This window comes from Helicoverpa armigera, chromosome 1 (genome assembly GCF_030705265.1).
Source record: "Helicoverpa armigera isolate CAAS_96S chromosome 1, ASM3070526v1, whole genome shotgun sequence".
NCBI lineage: Eukaryota > Metazoa > Arthropoda > Insecta > Lepidoptera > Noctuidae > Helicoverpa > Helicoverpa armigera.
The window spans coordinates 1,833,046-1,854,912 of NC_087120.1; the positions used below are offsets into that span (position 1 = coordinate 1,833,046).

A 21,867-nucleotide genomic window follows, 5' to 3' on the forward strand; every position below is an offset into this window, starting at 1 on the left:
GATTGCAAAATGATTGTACAGTAAACTACCGTATAGAGCAAAATCATCAAAATAGCAGACCAATCGCACACCAATCAAATGTCAATCGAATACGATTGGTCTTTTATTAGTAGCAGAATGCCCGATATGGTTAAAACTGCTATTGCGATCATATTGCGATTCGATTTCTATTCGATTTTGACATTATTAACTTAGGAGAATCGGGGCCCTGGATGTATCGCCAATCTACTTGACAACGCTGCAGGGACTCCAGAACAGACCAGATTTCAACCGTGTCAAAGGCCTTCTCATAGTCCACAAATGACAAGACACAGGAGCTGATTATACTCTTCGGTCTTCTGTATAATCTGCCACACTATATGGATGTGGTCTATGGTGCCGTATCCGCTACGAAACCCAGCCTGCTCCGGTGGTTGGAATTCGTCGAGTCTTCGCACAAGTCGGTTCGTGATCACTCTTGAGAACAGCTTATAGACGTGGCTTAGGAGGGAAATGGGTCGATAGTTCTTCAGCTGGGTTTTGTCTCCCTTTTTGAAGAACAGGACGACAACACTCCTACTCCACGCCTCTGGAGTTCTCCCTTCAAACAGGACGGCATTAAAAAGCTTCTGGAGCTCCCCCAGTAAGGGGTTTCCTCCTGCTTTTAATAGCTCTGTTGTAATGCCATCCTCGCCAGGAGCTTTTCCATTTTTGAGCTGTCTCAGAGCGATCTCGATTTCGCCAATGCTGACTTCTGGCAGGTCTTCGGTGAAATGGCGTGTTAATGTGGCTCTAAAATCCTCATTTCCGGGATCAGGTCGAGATGCATGCGATGCGTATAACCGGCCATAGAAATTTTCCACTTCCGAAAGGACTGCCGGCACCGAAGAAACGACTTCTCCACTTGTTGTGGTCAGCTTCGTCAAGTGGCTTCTTCCAAGAGATTGTACGAACACCTTTGACCCCCGATTCAGCTCAATTGCTCTTTCAATGGCAAGAGTATTGGAGCACCGTAGGTCGCGTCGTACGTGCTTGGTGATCTCTTGGTTTAGAGCCCGCTTAGCTGACGAAGTGACGGGCGGGTTTTCACGTCGTTTCTTCATAAGCCCTAATGTCTCTTCCGAAAGCTTTGATTTCTTGCCCTTACGCTGCATGTTACAGAATCTCGAACCTTCCTCCCTGAGGATTCGAACCACATATTCGTGGTTCTGGTTAACGTCTGTTGTGGTTTCCACGGCGGCAAATCGGTTCTCCAAATTTGACTGGAACGTTTCAGATCCTGTCATGGTTTGGAGCAGTGTTGGTCGGAGCCTGGCCCCTGGCCTTCATCAGACGCAAACGTTCGGCCTTGAAGTTAATATTCAGAGAGCCTCGGACAAGTCGGTGATCGCTCCCGGTATTAAACCTATTGATCACGGAGACGTCTCTGAATATGTGCTTCTTGTTCGTCATGATGAAGTCAATCTCATTTTTAGTCATAGTGTCGGGGCTTTGCCACGTCCACTTCCTTTGGGGCTGCTTTTTGAAAAAGGAGTTCATCAAAAAGAGCCCCTCGCGTTCGAGGAAGTTGACGAGCATTTGCCCCCTATGATTCCTGCTCCCAAATCCATGGGATCCTACTGCCGATTCGCCGCAAATCTGTACTCCCACTTTAGCGTTAAAGTCCTCCATGACAACGGTGTAATAATGGGTCTTTGTAGTGAAGTGGAGGGCCCTTGATATATCATCAAACATATCCTCCACTTCATCGTCTGAATGTGTCGAGGTCGGTGCGTACACTTGCACTACCTTGAGGCTATACCTGTCGGTGAGCTTTATGATAAGGTACGCTACCCTGTTCGACACACTAGACACCTCCACAACGTTATCAGCTAGGGACTTATTAACCAGAAACCCAACGCCACCTTGGGATTGTTGGTCTCCCTCTCGGAAGTACAGTAGGTGACCTGATTCGAGGGTTATGGTGTCCTCCCCCTCTCTTCGAACTTCACATAACCCTAATATGTGCCACCTAATCTTCCCAAGTTCCACCTCGAGTTGCGCCAGAAGCGAGTCAAGCCGTTGCGTGCGGCCGTTGTACGTAGCAAGAGTCAGTTTTATTTGGTGGCCTCCCGTAACCTGGAGATTCTTCGCACCCCCTGTCCCGCCGTAACCACGGTCGCCACCGTGACCGGGAATAGCGGGACTGCCGGGAACTAGGGGCCGTGGCTTTTTTGTGCTGCTCATAGAGGTATTTAGTCTACTGCTATCACGCTGGCCAGACGGGTTGATAGAGGGTTTTTTTCCGAGTTTTCCTTCTCTCGCACTCTCTGTTTCATATTAATATTATTTAATTTCAATAATCAATATAAACCTAGTTAACTGGCTAATTTGCCGTACCTACCTACGCCATTTATTATTATTGAATTTATTCGTAGGCATTGAGCTATTTTCTTTAAAGGTCCAATGTATACAGATTAGAATGGTTACACCTCTCACTCGGCGCGCGCTTATTCGCACAGTAGGCTTTCCAGTTCTACGTAGTACCTACTTATTAATTCCATGGCGTTTTGTCAAGCTAAAAAAATGTAGCACCGAGCCCTTTGAGCTGAGACCCAAGAAATACAGATTTCTGGACAAATTGATTTAAAAATCTCTCGGAATATTAATAATCTGACTGACTATTTTAACCGACTTCCCAAAAAGCGGAGGTTCTCAATTCGACCGTTTTTTTTGTGTTTGTTATGCGATTACTCCGCCATTTATTAATCGATTTTGATTATTCTTTTTTTGTTTGATAGCGTATACTTCCGAGGTGGTCCCATTATCATCAAGTCACGATCTACTGATGGAAGGAAACCCTGATAAATCGAGGGCAACATTCGAAAGTTGTAGGAATACATAGGATGAAAACTTGACACTCAGGTGTTTGCATGATAGCACTATTCAACAGTGAAGGTTTTGAGCTGACCTGATGATGGAGACTAGTGAAGGTCGAGGGAACTCAACAACTGAATTTGTAAACTATCTCATGTATGGGTTTATATTATTTGTATTGACGTGACATTTGCAACAGTGAAGGTTTGGAGCTGACCTGATGATGGAGACCAGAGAAGGTCGAGGGAACTCGACAACCGAATATGTAAAATACCTCTTGTTTGGGCTTGTATTATTCGTATTAATGAGAACTTTCCAGTTATGCGGATTGTGACAACTATTCTTAATACTGAAAAGCTAAAAATAAAAAACTTTTTACAAAAAAATAAATCGACTTCCAAAAACAGTAAAATGCAAAATTAACTTAAGGACATCCATTAGACACCGACTTCTAGGCACTTAAAATTTGTTTTTCTTTTTTGCTTTTTGGTGTTTTTGGAAGTCGGTTTTATTTTTTGTAATTCTCCTTTTATTAGGTACTTTTTTATTCCCTACTAGCTTTTGCCCGCGGCTTCGCTCCCGTCAACTGACTTTTCTACTTTACCCTATTTTTTTTTCATAAGAACCTTCTCCTGACAATAACAAACACAACAAAAAAAGAATTAGCCAAATTGGTCCAGGCGTTGTTGAGTTATGCGCTTACCAACACATTTTGCGATTCATTTTTATATTATAGATTTTCTATTTTTGAATTGTTGATAACAAAAACGTTCAAACATTATTAACTTAGCAGGATCGGGCCATTGTAGTTTCCAATATATAGCCAATTTTTGGATTTTCCGAATTTCCCCCGCATCTGATAGCAATTAGATAGATAGCTTTGAGCGAATGTGGAGCACAGAGTTTTGACGAGCATGTTACGCCGATTTTAAAAACAGCGTAACATGCTCGATGCGAACACGCTCGATGCGAATGTTACATTACACCTCGTAACGTTGGTCAGTACCCACCTTAATTAAAGAATGATACCGATTCTGATAGCCACCATCCATCTATTGGTATTCATTCATCTGAGGTTGGTAAGCCCAAAGACTATGGAACAAAAAAAACGAAGGGATACGTGAAAAAAAAGTTTTATTTATCAAATCATCAGTTGGCAAGGTCACATTATGATAAATACTTTGTACCCGTTAGTCCTGACCGGAGATGAGATTGTTATTCCTCTGAATACATATTTTATTACAACCTTACAAGTTATTATTATTTAGGTAAGAGCGGGTGATACGCTAGTGATTAATGATTAATTATATATCTATTGTAGAAATAAACTATGACAGACAAATATTCTCCCTTGTTGCAGAAAGTAAGAAGGCTCGCAAAAATCTCTATTGTACAATGTTAATATGACTAAAAGACATCTTTTATTAATTTTTTAAACTAGAATTCAAGTAAAATTCAGTCTATAGACCAGTAGCCCGAAATATTAACGTGGAAACGGTCCAACGACATGGGCCCGGCTGAGGGAATGTGAACATACAACTACACTTACAAATATTAAATAAGTACGATCAGTTACAGCTATGCTTACTCTAAAGAATCATAATAAAGTAGAAAATCTCGAAAAGAGGTGTTCTATATTACTGTTTTCATACAAATTGTTTAATCTTAGTCGTATACTAGAATGATCGAAGTGAGGTGGGCTGCCACAGTCGCTCGGGAAACTCGTGGCTAGTACAGGGTGGGCTCGAGCGCGGGAAATTCACAGCTTAAGTACAGTCCGAATACAGTTTCTCAAAAATCTCATGCCTATAAGAAATTGCTTGTCAAGTTTGTTTTAAATATGGTCACATCGTAAATAGCATTCCTTTAACATATTAGAAGAATAGACATCAAAAAGTTTCAAAGTGGTTTTCCTTTCAAACATCCACCCTGAAATGAAAATATCATCAAGTATATTATTTGTTTGACAAGACTGTCCCTCCGTGTCACGTGAAACAAACGTATGAAAGGTTTGCGCTCCAACACGCCGATCCTTAAGTAGGTACACTTACACTAGAAGAAGTTTAAAACATTAATACATTTTCTCTGATACCGTGGCAAATTTCGCGAGACTGATAACCGTCTACACACTCCGTTTAAAGGTACTATTGGCAAACACTTACAGCCAGTTTCTTCATCAAAAGTAATGTCATCAAGTAAAAGTAACGGTCAAATTCGCTTTTTCACGATTTTAACTATTAGTTTTGCTGTTACTTTAGCCTTGAAAAAACGAATTTGACCGTTACTTTTAATTTATGACATAACTTGCTTTTACTTTTGATGAAGAAACTGGCTGTAAGTGTAATAAAGTTATGGTCGGTTTACAGTTTGAATTAATCTAATTGCTTACCGCCCATTGATTAAATCTGATATTTGACAACTAAAAATGGTTCCGTTATCGGTGTAGTTAAATGGTACCACTCATCGTAAGATGTGTTTACGCAAAAGGCGTCGCAGTAGCATATGCAGTAAAATAAATGATGGGTGTCCAACGAAATTTGCCCAGGCTCGACATCTATACACATAATAATTTACCATTAACGTTAGTGTACCTAAAACTATTTTATTAATGTATTTTTTATGCTACAGTAATAACTGAGCAATGAATATAAACCCTTAAATATATAAAACACGATAAGAAATAAATTGGAGTCATTAATTAAAATTAAAACATAATAATTCGATGGATTCTTGGCACTTGTACTTTGATAACCAGATTTTATAGAAGAACATGCATGTTTATCTTCTTTCAAAGGCTACTTATCTATTTTGCATGATTATTGAGTAAAAAAAATCTATTTTACCTGTGACATTGAAACATACACATGCATAAATGAACAAATCAAAACATTAAAGCATAGTGATTATGCTAATATGTTCTAAATATAAAAAAAAAAAACAGTTGAATTGAGAAATTGTTCACTTTTTTGTCTAACAATCAAAGGACAAGTGTTGTTGACTTATAGAAGTACAAAAAAAAACTTAATAGTAAATATTTATGTAACCTACTGGACATTCATTAGTAAAGTATAATTTATGTGATTTTGCCGTAGGCCTGCTATTGTGGAGTTGTGGAAGCTTCCGTTTGCCGAGATTGTGTAGTGAGCTTGTTTTTATTTAAGCCTAACACTGGTGGTTCACGAATCCAGGGTTTATAACAATATTTTTGTGCACTAAGTTCTTGTTTTACATTAGTTAGCTTAGTAGTGTAATCTCTCCAACAGAAGCTAAAAGTACTAAGACAATATTTCAACTTTAATACAGCTTAGGCATTCTTAAGGTAACAATACTTGATTTCAAAATGCTTAATTTTCTCAATTATTACTTTAATAAATTGTTCAGAAATCGCACAAAGGAGTGAGCAGTATTCTAGGTAGAGATTACTAATGTAAAGGATTGATGTTCATCTAAGCTTCTTCTATATTTTTTTAACTAGGTATATGTTTGAGGACCAATAGAATAGCTTAATTTGGCTGGCAATGTAAACAAAGCGATTCGATTTGTCCATAACTACAAAGGCTAGTTAAAGTAATATTTAAATTTATGTATTAATTTTGCTGTGCCAAAATGTTATGTTATGTTATGTAACCAAATGTTGTTGGCTGGAAACAGTGCTCGGCCGACGGTCAGTGCTGACCGTACGTCCCGACTGAATCACATACAAAATCACGCGCGTACCGCCAGCGTAGCTGTGTGCGCGATCATAGACTTGCACAGATATAGCTACGTCGAGCACTGTTTACAGCCTTAGTGATCCTGTTTAGGGGTTTAAAGGGGGGTGTTTCGGGGGCCTAAGGGGTGTTTAGGGGTTGAAGGTGGGGAGAGACGCCAGTTTAGCCTTGACCTCCTCCCCTGCGTCGTCGCAGAGCAGTAACGTGTGGGAGTAGCCCATGGTGACTTGAGTGATGTTCAAGCCGTCCATACGAGTCACCTCCTTGGGCCGAGCTGAAGACTTGTTCAAATCACCCGTGCCCTGTAATAATAACAAAATATATTTTATTTTATAGTTTTTTAAATATTAAAAATGTTTTATAAAATAAATAAATGGAATACAATGTTGGGTGTCATGTAAAAGAAGTGTGTAAGATGAATTAAAGTCCAGGGTGCACAAGGTAGAATATACTGTTTATTGCACGCACGGTTACACGGCACAGCTTTACTTTATACACACACACAAAAGATAGTCAGAAGGAGAAGTACAGAACATTAACAGAAAATATTTAATTTTTCTCAAACTCTTAATCTTAATTTAATCAAACTCGCTAATTTGTTGCACACTGATGTAGAGGTAATTCATAAAAAGACGGAAACGTGCGAGACAGCCCGCGCACGACATACCAACATTATGGCGCGCATTTGCCGCTTGCGCGCGCAAATGCGCGGGCAAGTGCCCTTGTTAAAGGAGAAACATTGTTTTGTCTGTTTACCACGAAGTAACATAGTTAGCACAAAGGCTCCGTATCTACTGGACTGATATAATAGTAAATAAATACCGATGGAAAACTAAACAACAGACACCAATAGAATATATCCATTTTTTTTTGGTCAACGTGTGATATTATAAACTACGTTCTTACCAGTTCCCCGTAAGTAGGCGAGACGCCCCAAGCGACGAGTGAGTCGTCAGCAGCGATCACAATCGAAGTGTTACTGGTTCCCACACTGCGGATGTTCCAACCTGACGGACAAACATTTATCTATAAATACTAATATTTAAAGAGAAATGATTTTTCAAAAATACCTCTGTCAAATCATCTACTTAGCCTTTTCGCAAGAACGTTGCAGTCGGCTTGCAGTCTAACCTGATGCAGTTAACAAGTGTTTTATGTGGAGCGAGTGCTTATATGACCTCTTCAACCCAGTTAACCGGGTAACTTGATACCCCTTAGCACTACTTTGTCGTGCCTTCCGAAACACGGAAGTGCTGGTTATGACAAAATGATCACCCATCCACACACCGATTTCGCCAAGCATTGCTTAACCTTAAGACCGATCAGTCCTCGCGGTTTTGACTTAGCCACGAGCTCTTTACTCTCAAATCTATACTAATATTATAAAGTTGAAAAGTTTATTTGCTTGAATGCAGTAAGAACCAATCCGATTTGAAAAACTCTTTCAGTGTAAGATAGCCCATTTAGCGGGGACGGCTATAGGCAACGTTTTACCCGGCTTCGTGCAGAAGTTTCCACGGGCTGTGGATGAAACCGCTGGCGGAAGCAAGTATGTAATAAAATAAATTGTATTCTTACCACTTAAGTCCTGCACGGGCTTGGGATACATGTTAGCCTCCCCGGTGCGCTTGGTCTGCCCAAACAGGAACAGTCCACCTATCGAACAACATCAGTTTTTTCGTCAACTTGCTTCTATCTACTAGTATTATAAAGATTTTATTGTTTGTTTGACTTGACCAATTTGAAAAAAATATTTCTCTTTTGGGAAGCTACATTATGCCCGGTGAACATAGGCAATATTTTATCCAATATCCAAGTATGGGCAGTAATTGCCACAGGTACATAATTAGTAATAGATTAGCACGGAACCGGGGATTGTCATTCATGGATTTCAATCAAGTAGTGGTCTCAAAAAGGCAGCGTATTGGCTTCGGCCCCACGTTCGCCTTCCAAAAATCTGGGACTTTACAGTCCCGTGTAGAGATGTAAAGTGACCGTCACGTTATATGTGACCGATTAATCTGACCGAGCATATTGGACATTTATCCAATTTGACCGGTCACTTATTGTCATTTATTGTCAGCAACGTCAGAATCGTTTTTTTTTGTTTAAAAATAGAATTTATTAGAAATAAACGTTTTTTCTTTCTTTATTTTATAAAACTACGGAAGTTTTAGAATCATCGAAGGTAACCAAATGTCATTCATAGATCTTTAAGATAAGATTTCGCCCGGCGGGAGATGTCGTGCGGTGTTCCGCAGGGGTCGGTTCTGGGCCGCTCTTGTGGAACATCCGCTACGACTAGGTGCTGCGCGCCGACCTCCCTAGCGGCGTCAGCGTGGTCTGCTACGCTGACGACACGTTGGTTCTGGCACAAGGGAGGTCGCACCAGGAGGCGGCCGACATAATGACGCGCGGGGTTGCGACGATCATCGAGAGGATCTAGCTGCTGGGCCTGGAGGTGACCTTGCACAAATCCGAGGCCATGTGCTTTCATGGGCTTCGGAACGCGCCACCTTCAGGCTTCCAAGTCACGGTGGGGGTTCACATCGGCGTCGAGAGGGCGATGAAGTACCTAGGACTCGTCCTCGACAGCCGGTGGAACTTCGTTGAGCATTTCCGACGTTTGGGCCCACAACTGGAGAAGGCAGGTGCTGCCTTCAAACGGCTCCTGCCCAATCTGGGAGGCCCAAACGCCCCCTGCCGTAAACTCTACGCGGGGGTCATGCGGTCCATGGCCCTTTACGGGGCCCCGGTATGGGCACGTTCGGTACGGCCGCGTGCTGTACACTACCTGAACGTGCCCTAAAAGGTGATAGCCATTAGGCTAATCCGGGGGTACCGTACGATCTCCCGCGAAGCAGCTGGCCTACTTGCTGGACTGCCACCGTGGGATCTCGAGGCGAGAGTCTTCTTGCGCCTGTACGACTGGCGCGAGGAGACACTGCGCCGGGGAGAAACCCCGTTGCCGCGGCAAGTTGTCGGGCAGCGGGCGGAGCTCCGGCGCGATCTCATGGTGGCCTGGAGGGAGCGACTGTCGCAACCCAGTGCAGGGCACGCCACCATCGTGGCGGTAAGTCCCCTCTTTGAGGAGTGGCTCGGGAGGAGTCATGGCGCCCTCACGTACCGCATGACGCAGGTCCTCACCGGACACGGTTGTTTCGGGAGGTACCTGTACCGAATCGGTCGTGAGGAGGCACCCGGGTGTCACCACTGTGCGGACAGCCCCGAGGACACGGTGGACCACACAGTCCAGGTGTGCCCCGCATGGGAAGGGCACCGCTGGGTCCTCGTCGAGGCTTTAGGCGGCGGCGACCTCTCTCGTCTGGCCCTGATCCAGGCCATGGTCCGGGGCGAGAGGGAATGGGATGCCGTCGCCTCCTTCTGCGAAGCAGTCATGCTCGAGAAGGAGGAGGCGGAACGCCAGAGAGTTCGCACCTCTCATCCCAGCCGCCGTGCTGGACCAGGTAGACACCACGGGCGCCGGGTGTCGCGAGATGACTCCCGGCCACCGTAGGTGTGGGTCTGTGGGCGGTGAGTTCCGGTGGCTCATCGTCCCTCTGTCTACTTAGACAACAGACCTGTGTCGACACGCGCTCCTCAAAGAGATGTCAGCAACCCCAGAGGGGCCCAGTTGGGCCAAGGCCTGCCGGGGCTGCGGGTTGTTCGAAAGAGTTACCGCGGCTCTGGTACATAAAAGGCCTACGACGGAACACGACGGTTTTTAGTCAGCAAGAATCTGACACTCCCTCACCGCTGCTAACCCACAGCAGGAGGGGTCATTTGATGATTTTTAACGTCGATAAAAAAAGAAAGATTTCGCCGACACTCTATGATTAATGATTTGTCAGTATACATCAATAAAAATAAATACGTACTTGAGAGTCTATCTTTTTAAAAGGTTATCTATGCACTATGTTGGTTTAGAAAGGCAATTATAGGTATTATTTCACATTCATAATGTTTTTAATTTGCTTGAGACGAAAATAATAATTGTAGCAAGTAAAAAATACTTATTTAATATATCTGACCAGTCTGACAATAAATGTCCAATGTGACCGGTCATTTAATAGTAATTGACGGTCACTTATCGTATGTGACCGTCAGTTTACAACCCTAGTCCCGTGGTCTGGAAGAGACATACGAATATTATAATAATCCAGGGGTGTGTATACTGACCGAGCTCATTGACGGCTAAGCTGTAGGTCCCGCCGCAGTGCACGGAGCGAACGCCCCGCGACTGTGAGTCGAAGTATTTGATCATGCGGGGGACGCTCTCGTCCTTCTGTTCTGCGTGGCCGAGGCGCCCGAACCCGCCGAAGCCCCAGCTGTACGCGCGCTTACGGGAATCTATCGCCACCTGATATAATCAAACAATATTTGATTGTTATTATTTTTTAATTTAATATTGCTGTGCCCTAGCAGGGTCATGTATGTATCTAATTACATCTGTATATTATATGGAACATCTTGTCAACTACACTATTGCAATAAATGACTTGACTATGACTATTTATTCTTCTTCTTGGCGAGTCAATGACAATCAGATTTATATTTTACGCAGTATTTCGCCACGAAATCGGCATTATCAGTGGCGGCAAGTTAATCTTTCTCTGTACAGGTGTTGGGCCATATTTATTTAACAAACAATCAACGAATATTGGCACAATTATTAAAAGACATCTTACTGAAGGAATCAATGCTTCGTTTTTAAAGTGTAACGAGGAAAAATTTGATTGTTAGAATCGAATAGGCTCTGGAACTACTGAAACGATTTGAATAATTCTACACTATGTGCTAATTACGGCTGATCCCAAATGTATTATTATCTATCTGTGGTTTTGATCAGCAATTTATTAGGAATTTGATGTTACTAGTGTCAAAATTCTGTCAGCGTGTGTAGGCTAGTGTTAAAATTATATCTGTAGTAAGCTTCAATCAGCAAATCAACAAATGCAGTATTGGGAACGGCCGTTAGAAAGCAGTATTTCTCTATCTATGTAAATTTTTTTGCAAAAACAAGCTCACTGTATGATTATTTCCGCAGGAGAAGTCAACGATTTCAACATCTTTAACGATGTTAACGTGGCCTTCCTTGGTCTTCTCGAAGAAATGCGCCACGTGCTTCGGCACCGTCTCGAAGTGGAACGACAGCTTTGTGGAAGTCACGAAGTACTTCCCATCAGTGTTGTGGCCTGTAACAACCAGTAATGGACATTAACTTATTCTTTACTTACAACAACACTATACAGTTATAACATATAACACTATACAGTTTAAACCAAAGCGTTTATAACATTGTACTAAAATGATATTAGAATCATTATTTACTTTATGTACTACCCTTTTGTTCCTTATGTACTTGCTTATAGCCACGGGGGACAATTGCAATGACGGGTTACAAGTAATAGAATGTATTTATGACTCAACTACTAAAGAAAACTGGTGATGTCATCTCTGATATGTGTAAAGTACTATTATAAAGTAAAATATTGTCAATTGTTAAATATGCTACTGGCATTTACCCCAACTCGCTCTACCTACATAGTTCCTTATGGTTTTTTTTAGCACCAGAGCAATAATAGATGATGTATGGTGTGAATGTTCTCAAAAACTTACCCAGTTGGCCATACTCAGGCAGACCGAACGAGTGCAGGGCTCCGTTACAGTCCAGGATCATGGAGAATTCGGCACCACAGCCCACCTTGACTACCGGAGCCCCACTGAGGGAAAAGTTTAATATTATTATTTGCAGACTCTTATGAAATGTCACACTGTTTGCACCATTTCAAGTGGGTCCCATGGAGAAGAACAGGCAAGAATACAAAAGAGTAAAATCCATTTTAAAATATGTATTGTACTATCTCATGTCTTGGGAAGATAATCAGTGACCGACTTTTTTGAAAAATGAAACACTGATAACAATAGTGCAATGCACATATCCTACAAAAACTCAGAACTCAAGTAAAACAGAACATTGTGAAACTTTATATTTACATGTATTTCACCAATACGTATCAGGTTGCTTGGGTAACTGGGTTGAGCAGGTCAGATAGGCAGTTGCTCTTTGTAAAACACTGGTAGTCACCTGCATTTGGTTAGACTGGAAGCCAACCCCAACATATTTGTGAAACGGCTCGGAAAATGATGGGGTTAACAGTCCTTGTGTAGAGGTGGTAAGTAACAGTGTCCAGGTATTTACTATAAGTTTGAGTACTTGTATCAGCTGTCAGTTAATTTAGTGAAATAAAAATTACATTTATGAGTAGTGTAAGGACATAAGTTACCTGTATCTGACTCTGGTCGGCTTGAGTATCTGCGGCGTGGTGTTGCCGACGCCGCACTGCCCACACTTGTTGTCGCCGCAAGCGTACACCGTGCCCGTGTCTAGTATAAAGAATTATAGTTACTATCTGTTGATTTGTTGAAAATTCTATGTTTAGTAACTAGACGTTAGCCCCATACAAGTAATGTTAAATTCCTATAATAGCCTTTAGAGAACCTCTGCAATAAGTATACTTAGGGCTCAAGTTCACTGACAACATGAAAGACTGTTTCCTAAAAAAACTGTTGACTTTTATAACTGAGCGTGAAAATTAGTGAAAAGTAAAAAAGTTGTTTTATGAAAACGAACATTTATGTAATGTCAATGAACTTGATGCTAAAGCACGGAGGAAGGAGAGATGAGCGGAGATTCCATAAGGTAGGTGTAGGCGGCTTATTGTAAGATAAGTTTTGTTTAATCGCGTAAAACATGCGTTATCGTGAAGTAACGTACGGTAAGCATAATCAAATCGATCAGTTCCTAGAATTAACGAGACATTTGAGTTAATTGTCAAATCAAGACCAATCTTTGCTCTTGATTGATTGGTGATTTTATTTTAAAAAATACAGGCTGGTACGAGGGTGGAGCTTGACGTTTCTCGTCAAGTGCTTTCGCGAGGTACTTTCTTAAAAGATTTTGCGTTATAAGAATCTGCGCTAGTGATTTTTTTACCTGTGACGAATAGAGTGTGGTGCCTGCCTACGGCGGCGTGGATGATGTTCTTGCCCTTGAGAGCGGGCACGGGCTCCGGGACGTTGCGTGTCACCGTGTCGCCGAAGCCGAGCTGGCCGCACGTGTTGCGACCTGAAAAACAAATACTAAGTTTCACCATTTATGTTAGAACATTATACCGTGAAGTCATAATATGACAGAACGGGTAATGTCATGAAAATAGTACCAATGTGCCGTTTATTACCATAGAAATCTCTTCCAGCAGACTTGTAGTAGAGTTTGCTAGTAGTAGACGAGAGATTGTTGCTGTGGTTAATAAAGGGACACAGCGCATAAGGAGATAAAGATGAGACAAGATTCCTGTCACCACTGTCAGATTAAAGAAACTTAAGAAGTAAAAAAAGAGAACATGTAGAAAAAGAAGTAGAAAGATGAAAGATGGACCTATGTCTGATGAAGGAAAACATTGTACAGATTCTACAGATATATAGATTTCTCAAAGAGACAAATAACTAGGATCTAATTGAAATGTGATCTCACCGAAAGTGTAGACTTCTCCGTGTTCATCAACGAGCACCGAGTGCCCAGCAGAGCAGCTGCTAGCTATGAACCGGTACTGAAAAAAACAAACAATACATCAACAAAGATTTATAATAATTGAGCCCAGCGCACGATATATTGTAGTGCACAGGCATTTGCTCAGACAAAAGAGCACACACTATTCCTTCACTCTTATAGTCCGATGGGAGCTGATCCGACACGACCGGAGAGAGATCAGGCGCAGGACCGACATTTAAGTGCTCTCCGATGCACGGGTGCATCAATCACTACTACCAGACTATGGACTGATTTGTGAAAGTTAATAAAACCACTTTACGGGTTTTTCCCGACCCGGGAATCGAACCCGAGACCTCGTGTACAGCTTACAAATAATAAATACTTTGACTTTGCGACTACGAGACCAACGAGGCATAGACAAAAAAGATTTATTATGAACAGAAATAAATATTTGGGACACTTTCAAACAAGGTTGGTTAGCCCCATGGCAGGCTATTGATTAGCTTGTGTTATGGGTGCTAACACAACTGAACCAAACTATTTAAACTTAAATTGATAGATATTACAACGCCCAGACCACAGCCAATCATGTTGACCGTACCAGGAGTCGAACCCGGGACCATCAGAACGGCAGTTCGGCCACAAAGTGCCCATTGCACTAAAGAGGTCATACTTAAATACAAGCAGACCTACTTCCTACATGTGGATAATTAAAAGATGGTTTTTCTTACCTTGCGGTCAGTGAACTTGTGGAATGTGTAAAGATTGGGGTGGGTCCGCTTGGTGGGGTTGTTGTCGCGACGAGCAACGAGATCCCACGACACGAGGCCGGCTATCATCAGGACCCCCGGGGTCTTGTACAGGGCCTTGAGCACCTCCTGCAATTACACGTTCAATATTAAGTGCTGCAGGTTTCACAGGCTCTCGCAGCTTAATAAAAATTGTAACGAGTAATTCGCGTGCACGAGTGGATCACGATAACGGCTTATTGGTTGTGTCATAAAACCCTGTTTTTTTTTTTAAGTTTAGTTTTTGTAAGGACCTGTGACTGGTTTGAATTGTTTAATGATTAATAGGGTAAACATGCAGTCAGTACGCCTGATGATGGTAAGAGTCGGGTAAATAAGTATGAAAAGAGTTTTTACCTCAGGCAGACGAACAGTAGGTTCCTCCAACATAGGGGAGGGTCCACGCTGCTCCTCCTGGGGCTGTTCCTCCACTGGGGAGTCCTCACTCTCCTCGTCCTCAGAGACGTGCTTCTTTGGCTTCCTATGCTTGTTGTGGCGGCTGTTCCTGGGACCAGCGTTGCGGAACGGCAGCGTCTTGCCATCTCTTGTCATACTGCTTCTCGGAACTGAGTTAGAAGCTTTAAATTAATTAAGATTAATTTAGTATTTTTTCAAAATAAGAGACAAGAAGCCTGGATGCTTTTTAGAAAAACTCAAAGGTAGGTATAAAAATACAAGTATCAAAACTCATATTTCAATTACGTAATGCTAATAATGTCGTAAACAACCTATCTAGTGGTACATAGAAAGCAAGCCTTCACCTTTCGCTGCATTCAATAATTCATACTTGTAGATAAGTGCACCCCGCCTACATACGGGGTGAAATATTCCTGTAACTTATTGATTGGCTCTTCTCAGAACAGGGCGTACAATTAGTACGGTGTATCTATACAATGTTCAATAGCTCTCTTCTCGAAGGAAACGTCAAAGGTGTTATTATGTACTTCTATGTATATATCTTATATTTCATAATATGATTATGTAGTTGTTGCAAGGCTTTTCAACCTATACATTTACGTATTTGTTTGTATGAGAAAAAAACAATTTTTATAAGTAGTCTATTTCTCGATAAACTATATAACGTGTTTTAATGCGGATCTCAGTAAAAATGAGAGAATATTTAAGAGGATGGTCTGAGTATGTTTTATCCAGGCCAATACGGTACATATCTTTAGTAGCTGACAAACAATTTGATAGCAAATATGTGACACGAGTATCGCAAAAGTTATTCCGTCACGGCACAATTAAAATTGCATAGACTGACGACAGCATGTAACAGTATAAATCATAAGTGCATTGCACTGCATGACATCGATCTATTAGCAAGTGTTCGGCCAATTGCCTACAATTGACTGTAAGTGACAACTTGTTAGCCACCTAAGCACGGTATTAACATTTCGAAGGCCGTTCGAGCCTTGCATGAATTTGCGCTAAAGAGACGCACAAAACCATTGCCGTGACTGCACGCACGCACCTTGCGAGCTGCGCAGTCGCCAGATGTGGACGAACCCTTACACCCTACTTGGTGAATCTTGGACGCAGTAATCTGTGACGTATAGGGAGACTAATTCTTATGCGCCAGTTCTTTTCTATGGGTAATGATATGCTATGTCGTGACATGTAGTCAGAAGCTAGAAATTTTACGCAAGTTAGGTTAACGAACGCACAGCACTACAATTAGGTACCTACTGAAATTAAAAAATGAAGTTGTTGATAAACTATCAATTAAGAACTTATATCTTTTAATGTGAAAAGTTGACTCTACTTAATTATTTAACGACACAACCTACATCTTTATATGAGAAGAGAACAATTTTATCAATATGTGTTGGTAATGAAGTACATCAAAACGGGTCTCAGATACTTGAAGATCAACTATGTACCAATATCTGTACAAAGGTCCTATTACGAACATAGTCCGCAACCCACACAAATTATAGGTAAGAAATGGCACGCTAAGTAATGTATGTGTGATGACGTAGGTTAGTATAGCGCTCAGCAGACGCACAGCATAGTCAAATCAGCAATAAAATATGTAATGTAATACGCTGCATCATTAACAACTACCTTGCATCTGAAGGACAAGCGACTCAAGAGTGCTCTTCGAAAGAACAACCACCGAAATGTGCAACCTGCAAGCGCTACAATAAACCCCACAACCATAAGACAGGAGATTTGGATTGCCCTGCTAGGAAAGCCGCTGAATACACTGTGGATTATGAAGGCGCCTGAGAGCGCCAAACATTAGATTATATCATTATATCAGATCAAAGAATTGCCGATTTTAGTAAATCCAACATACCCAGAGATAATCGGAATAAAATAGAATGGCTTATGTTTAACTGATCACCAGAAATAGTAACAAATAGCAGACAAAAATAGTAAATGATCACCAAAATGAAACTCGCATTTTAATGTAAAATGATAACCAAAGTTTTAACACTTTGCTATCCCATTTAAGTGAAATTACTCCAAAATAAATCATGCGCAAGCCAAAAATAGTAAATGATCACCAGAATTAAACCACCATTTTAAAGTAAAATGATAACCAAAGTTTTTACATTCTGCTATCCTATTTAAGCAAAATGAGTCCAAATAAATCATTGTTATCCGAAAAGTAGTAAATGATCACCAAAAGTAGTGAATGATCATCAAAATTATACCAGCGTTTTAATATAAAATGATAATCAAAGTTTTTACATCTTGCTATCCTGTTTAAGTAAACTGACTCCAAAAAAATATGTAAGTTCAGCCTGATACAATAAATGTATTAACATTATGGGGACCCTTTTCCTGCACTAGGGTGGAAAATTGTCTATTGCATGCCTCTAAACAGTGCGATAAGAGTGTGTTTTCGAGGGAGTGTATTGAGAAACACATTCTTCTTCTTCTTTCTCCTGCCCTGTTCCCAATTTTACTTGGGGTCGGCGCAATATGTCATTTTCTTCCATTTTCCCCTGTCACTCGTCATACTGACACTCACGCATGCATTGCAAGCCGGACACATAACTTAATATGGCATCATAATACTTTATTTGATAATAAGCCTACATTTTATGGCAATCACAGTGACTTATTTAGGAAAAATAATAGGTACATTAATTTGGTCGTCAGGAGTTGGTGATCATTTACTAAATTTGGTGGTCGAATACAATTTAAAGTGAAGTCGTGACTAAAATAGCTGGTACTATTACATTTTTAGACTTTATTTTTCTGGTGTTCAGTAGATTTTTCTGGTTGCAAAACTAAGGGTATCAAAGCATTTTATGGTGGTCATTATATTTGTTCCCAAATAGAATGTAAGCATTATAATAAATATGTATAATGACACTTTATTTGTCACAGTGACCTAGTTTTTAGTTACTATAGCAATTTATTGTTAATTCGCTATAAATATTATACATATAAGCACTTTTTACGCCTGAGACACAGGTTTTTACTTAGTTCAGGCAAATCATACATCAGCACTAATTAAGCAAAAGAAATTTAGAATTAAGCAAAAGTATTGTAAAAAAATTGTACAAAGTGAAGTCATAAACGATTTTATTTATTTATCTGTCCCTAGACTATAACTAATATAACTTTCTAATAAAATTTTTTCACATCTGCCAAGCCTTTTCCCAACTATTTTGAGGTCGCTGTACAATGTAACGGAATACAGCTGAGTACCATGTACCGTTGCAGTTTTTTTTAGAAGGAGCAACTGCCTATCTGACGTCTTCAACCCAGTTACCCAGGCACAATGATATCTATTGATAATACTGGTTGTCAGACTATCTGGCTTTGACTACACATAACGATTGCTAAAGATATTCAAATGGAAGCTGGGATCTACAGTTCATTGTGCCCTCTAAAAAGTAATTGGTGTCCAAAATATACTCAAAAATTACATACAAACTTAGAAAAGTTGCATTGGCACTTGCCTGACCTGGAATGGAACTAATACTTGAGAGGTCGGTTCTTTTCCTATTAGGCCAAACTGCAAGTGTACTTACTTATGCATGAGAATAATAAGCAATGTAAATTGTTCTAACTTACACCATTCAGTGGACTGTTCATCTGTTGACTTGTCTTTTAATGGTTGTTCCCAATATCCTATGATTATACTATAATTGCTGCTAGCCTCATACAAGCAACATCTTTAGTAAGCAAAATAACAGGTAGATAGAATATTGAGAATGGCTGTAGTAAGTCCTTATTGGTGTGATAACATTAATTATGCTAATAGTTTGAAATGTAGTTTTTAAAATACTGTCTTGTTAGTTAATTTGAAAATGACTGTAAATAATAACTGAAAGAAGCAGTAAACATTTTTCTTGAATAGTTTTAGTTAAGGCAGCGGGTGAAGCCTTTTGTTTTGAAGATATTGGATTGTTAGTGAATAAAATGTTCATTCTTTTTTTTTATCAACTTTATATCAGTACATTGAAGCATTGTTTCATAAGCCAACTGTGTTCAGTTGTAATTGGGTCTCAGCTTCATTCACAGAGTATTTGTTTATATTCTCCATATCTGTGGCTAATAAATAAACATTCTATTGAAAATGTTGAATTCTTTGAAGATAAATTGTTATAGAGAAGAATTACCATATCACATTGAAGCCTGGGAAGCATGGGTCATATTCAGCTGCAATTACTCTTTAGAATATGGGTGAATTTGCAAATAAGGTTATAACAACAGAAATACTCTTACTTGAGGGAATATGTGAGTGGTTTTCATACTAAAAATTATACCTCAATAACATACATCTTCTAAGTATATATATAAATAAGATAAGTATAGCAATCTTCTATCCAGCCTTTTACCAACTATATTCAGCTTCCAGTCTAACTGGATGCAACTGAGTACCAGTGTTTGTTTCTGAGTACAAGGAACACTGCCTATCTGACCTACTCAACCTGTTGCTGTGGAAACCCAATATCCCTCGGTAACACTGGTAGTCAGAATTACTGGCTTCTGACTACCCCTACTCGCTTGACCTAATAGAACCAGCATGCAAGCATAAATGATGGTTCTTTACCCACTTTTACTACCACAACTTTGTAACAACATAAATACTTTTAATTGAGAAAATATGTGAGTGGTTTTCATGCTCAAGATTACACCTTCTTCATACTTCTTCCAAGTATCTACAGATAGGTGTAGAAAAAAGTGTATTTAAATAATACATCTTTACAATGAAGGATAAGATATGAAATGCTTAAAGTTGAATAGTTTAAATGAAATAGATGTGATTCTTTCAAGTGGTATATTGGGAAATGTTTTGGGGGTGCTGTTATTATCAGTTTCACTTGAGCCACTTGTTAACATTAAGCAGTAATTTTTACCTTCAATATTAAGTTACTGGCACCAATATGTTAGCTTTATGCTAAAAATATTACTGCTTATAGCATTATCAATTAAATTCCTAGCAATACAGCACTTGCTTATTCAATTTAGAAAGGTTTTTGTTGGCAAAAATGTGCAACAACTACAATGGATCTGAAATTCCATAACATACATATTTTATTCATTCATAAACAGTAAAACGCGCGCATTTTATTTATTTGTTATTATTTTAATGCGATGATCTGAGTACCCTAGCCAAAGCAGTTTTGTTCTGTTACGATTTTTCGACAGCGTCCGGGCGCACTCGGTAGGCATCTTGATTCAACAATGAACGGAACGAAAAAAAAACCGTTATGATACATTATAAAAAATAAGCATCCGATTATCTAATTTAATATGCGATCTCTTCACACTGAAATGTTAACGTAAGCAATCAATCATGATATTTTTTATGATTTACTTAATGTGTACAATTAAAACATAATTTTTCAAGTTCGGTGATAGACTTGCAAGCCGACACGTGCAATGTTATTATTTGCTTCTATATTTACCCATAAAGAAATCACAAATAGTTTGTTAACATATAATTAGCACAGTAATAACTTAAATAAGTATACTTACTCATATTGAAGTAGAAACAATTGTTTAAAAATAATATTCAAAAATGTCTGTCACACAAGCTCCGCACGACAAGTTATTAGTCTACTAGTGTTGTGCAAACAAGGAGGTACAAAAAATAGTCGATCCTATAAAATTTTTAGTGATGGGCATTACGGCGTACACCGAGTTTTTTGTAACATACTTATCTGAATCGATATGATATTATTTTCCGAATGGTATTGATTAGTTATTTTGATACCATTTTATCGCATTACGAGCAAATTAGAATGGAATATTTTAATAATTCAAGATTTTAAATCGGAGGCTACTCACGCGTTTAGTAAGAATTTCGTAATGTATGTTATCGGTATGCATGACAGTACAAAAAGGTGAAATTAGTTTCGTAGGTTTGCTTACTATTCACTGTGAAATGTGGTATAACGGCTAAACCGATTTGATAAAAATTTGGTGGTCAGATAGGCAGACTATATTTATTTTTTTATTTGTTCCTTTATTGTAGGCCACTAAACTAACTAACTAACCAAAATACAATACATAAATAAATTACATTACAATACTTATAAAATAATGCATATGAAAATAAAAACAACTAAAAGCTACGTCTATAGTTCTGTAATCGGATATGTTTATTTTTGAGAAGAAAGTAGAAATTATGACAAATTAAGTTAGGTACATACGTTATTTTTTTCAATAAACCTATAATAATTTGAAGCAGTGCTCACTTGTAATTTTAAGTTATAATTCAAAACATACTAGCAAAATTATTTTATTTACATCTAATCGAATCTACAGACAAATTCAGAGGCTGCATCCGTGCGGCATTACAGGACTTCGTTACAGAGCTGCCATCTATTGAACAACGTAAGAAGTATTGTAGCGACACCTATTGAAACAGTACCTATTTAAAGGCTTGTGTTTAAACACCACCCAAAAAAGTACCTATTTTACTACCAAAAAAATTCTAAACGGTTACCTGGAATGGATAAATGGTCACTAAATAAAGTTTCCAAAAATATTATTAGATAAAACC

The 21,867-nt window shown here is 39.7% G+C and overlaps 1 protein-coding gene across 2 annotated transcripts; it reads right to left on the minus strand.

The window, feature by feature from the left end:
• Window positions 1–3,952: 3,952 nt before the first annotated feature.
• Window positions 3,953–20,954, minus strand: LOC110383091 (protein RCC2 homolog). Of its 2 annotated transcripts, none has more exons than XM_049836831.2 (12): window positions 20,838–20,954; window positions 15,246–15,454; window positions 14,832–14,978; window positions 14,083–14,158; window positions 13,543–13,674; window positions 12,833–12,932; window positions 12,165–12,268; window positions 11,574–11,740; window positions 10,725–10,905; window positions 8,124–8,201; window positions 7,452–7,552; window positions 3,953–6,847 (listed from the first exon to the last, which is right to left on the minus strand). In XM_049836831.2, the coding sequence occupies exons 1-12, from the start codon at window positions 20,839–20,841 to the stop codon at window positions 6,677–6,679; spliced, it is 1,470 nt and encodes a 489-aa protein (XP_049692788.1). In that variant the 5' UTR covers window positions 20,842–20,954; the 3' UTR covers window positions 3,953–6,676. The 2 variants fall into 2 exon arrangements, with proteins under 2 accessions (XP_049692788.1, XP_049692777.1); XM_049836820.2 differs by having other exon boundaries at window positions 15,246–15,466.
• Between the last annotated feature and the right edge of the window lie 913 nt (window positions 20,955–21,867).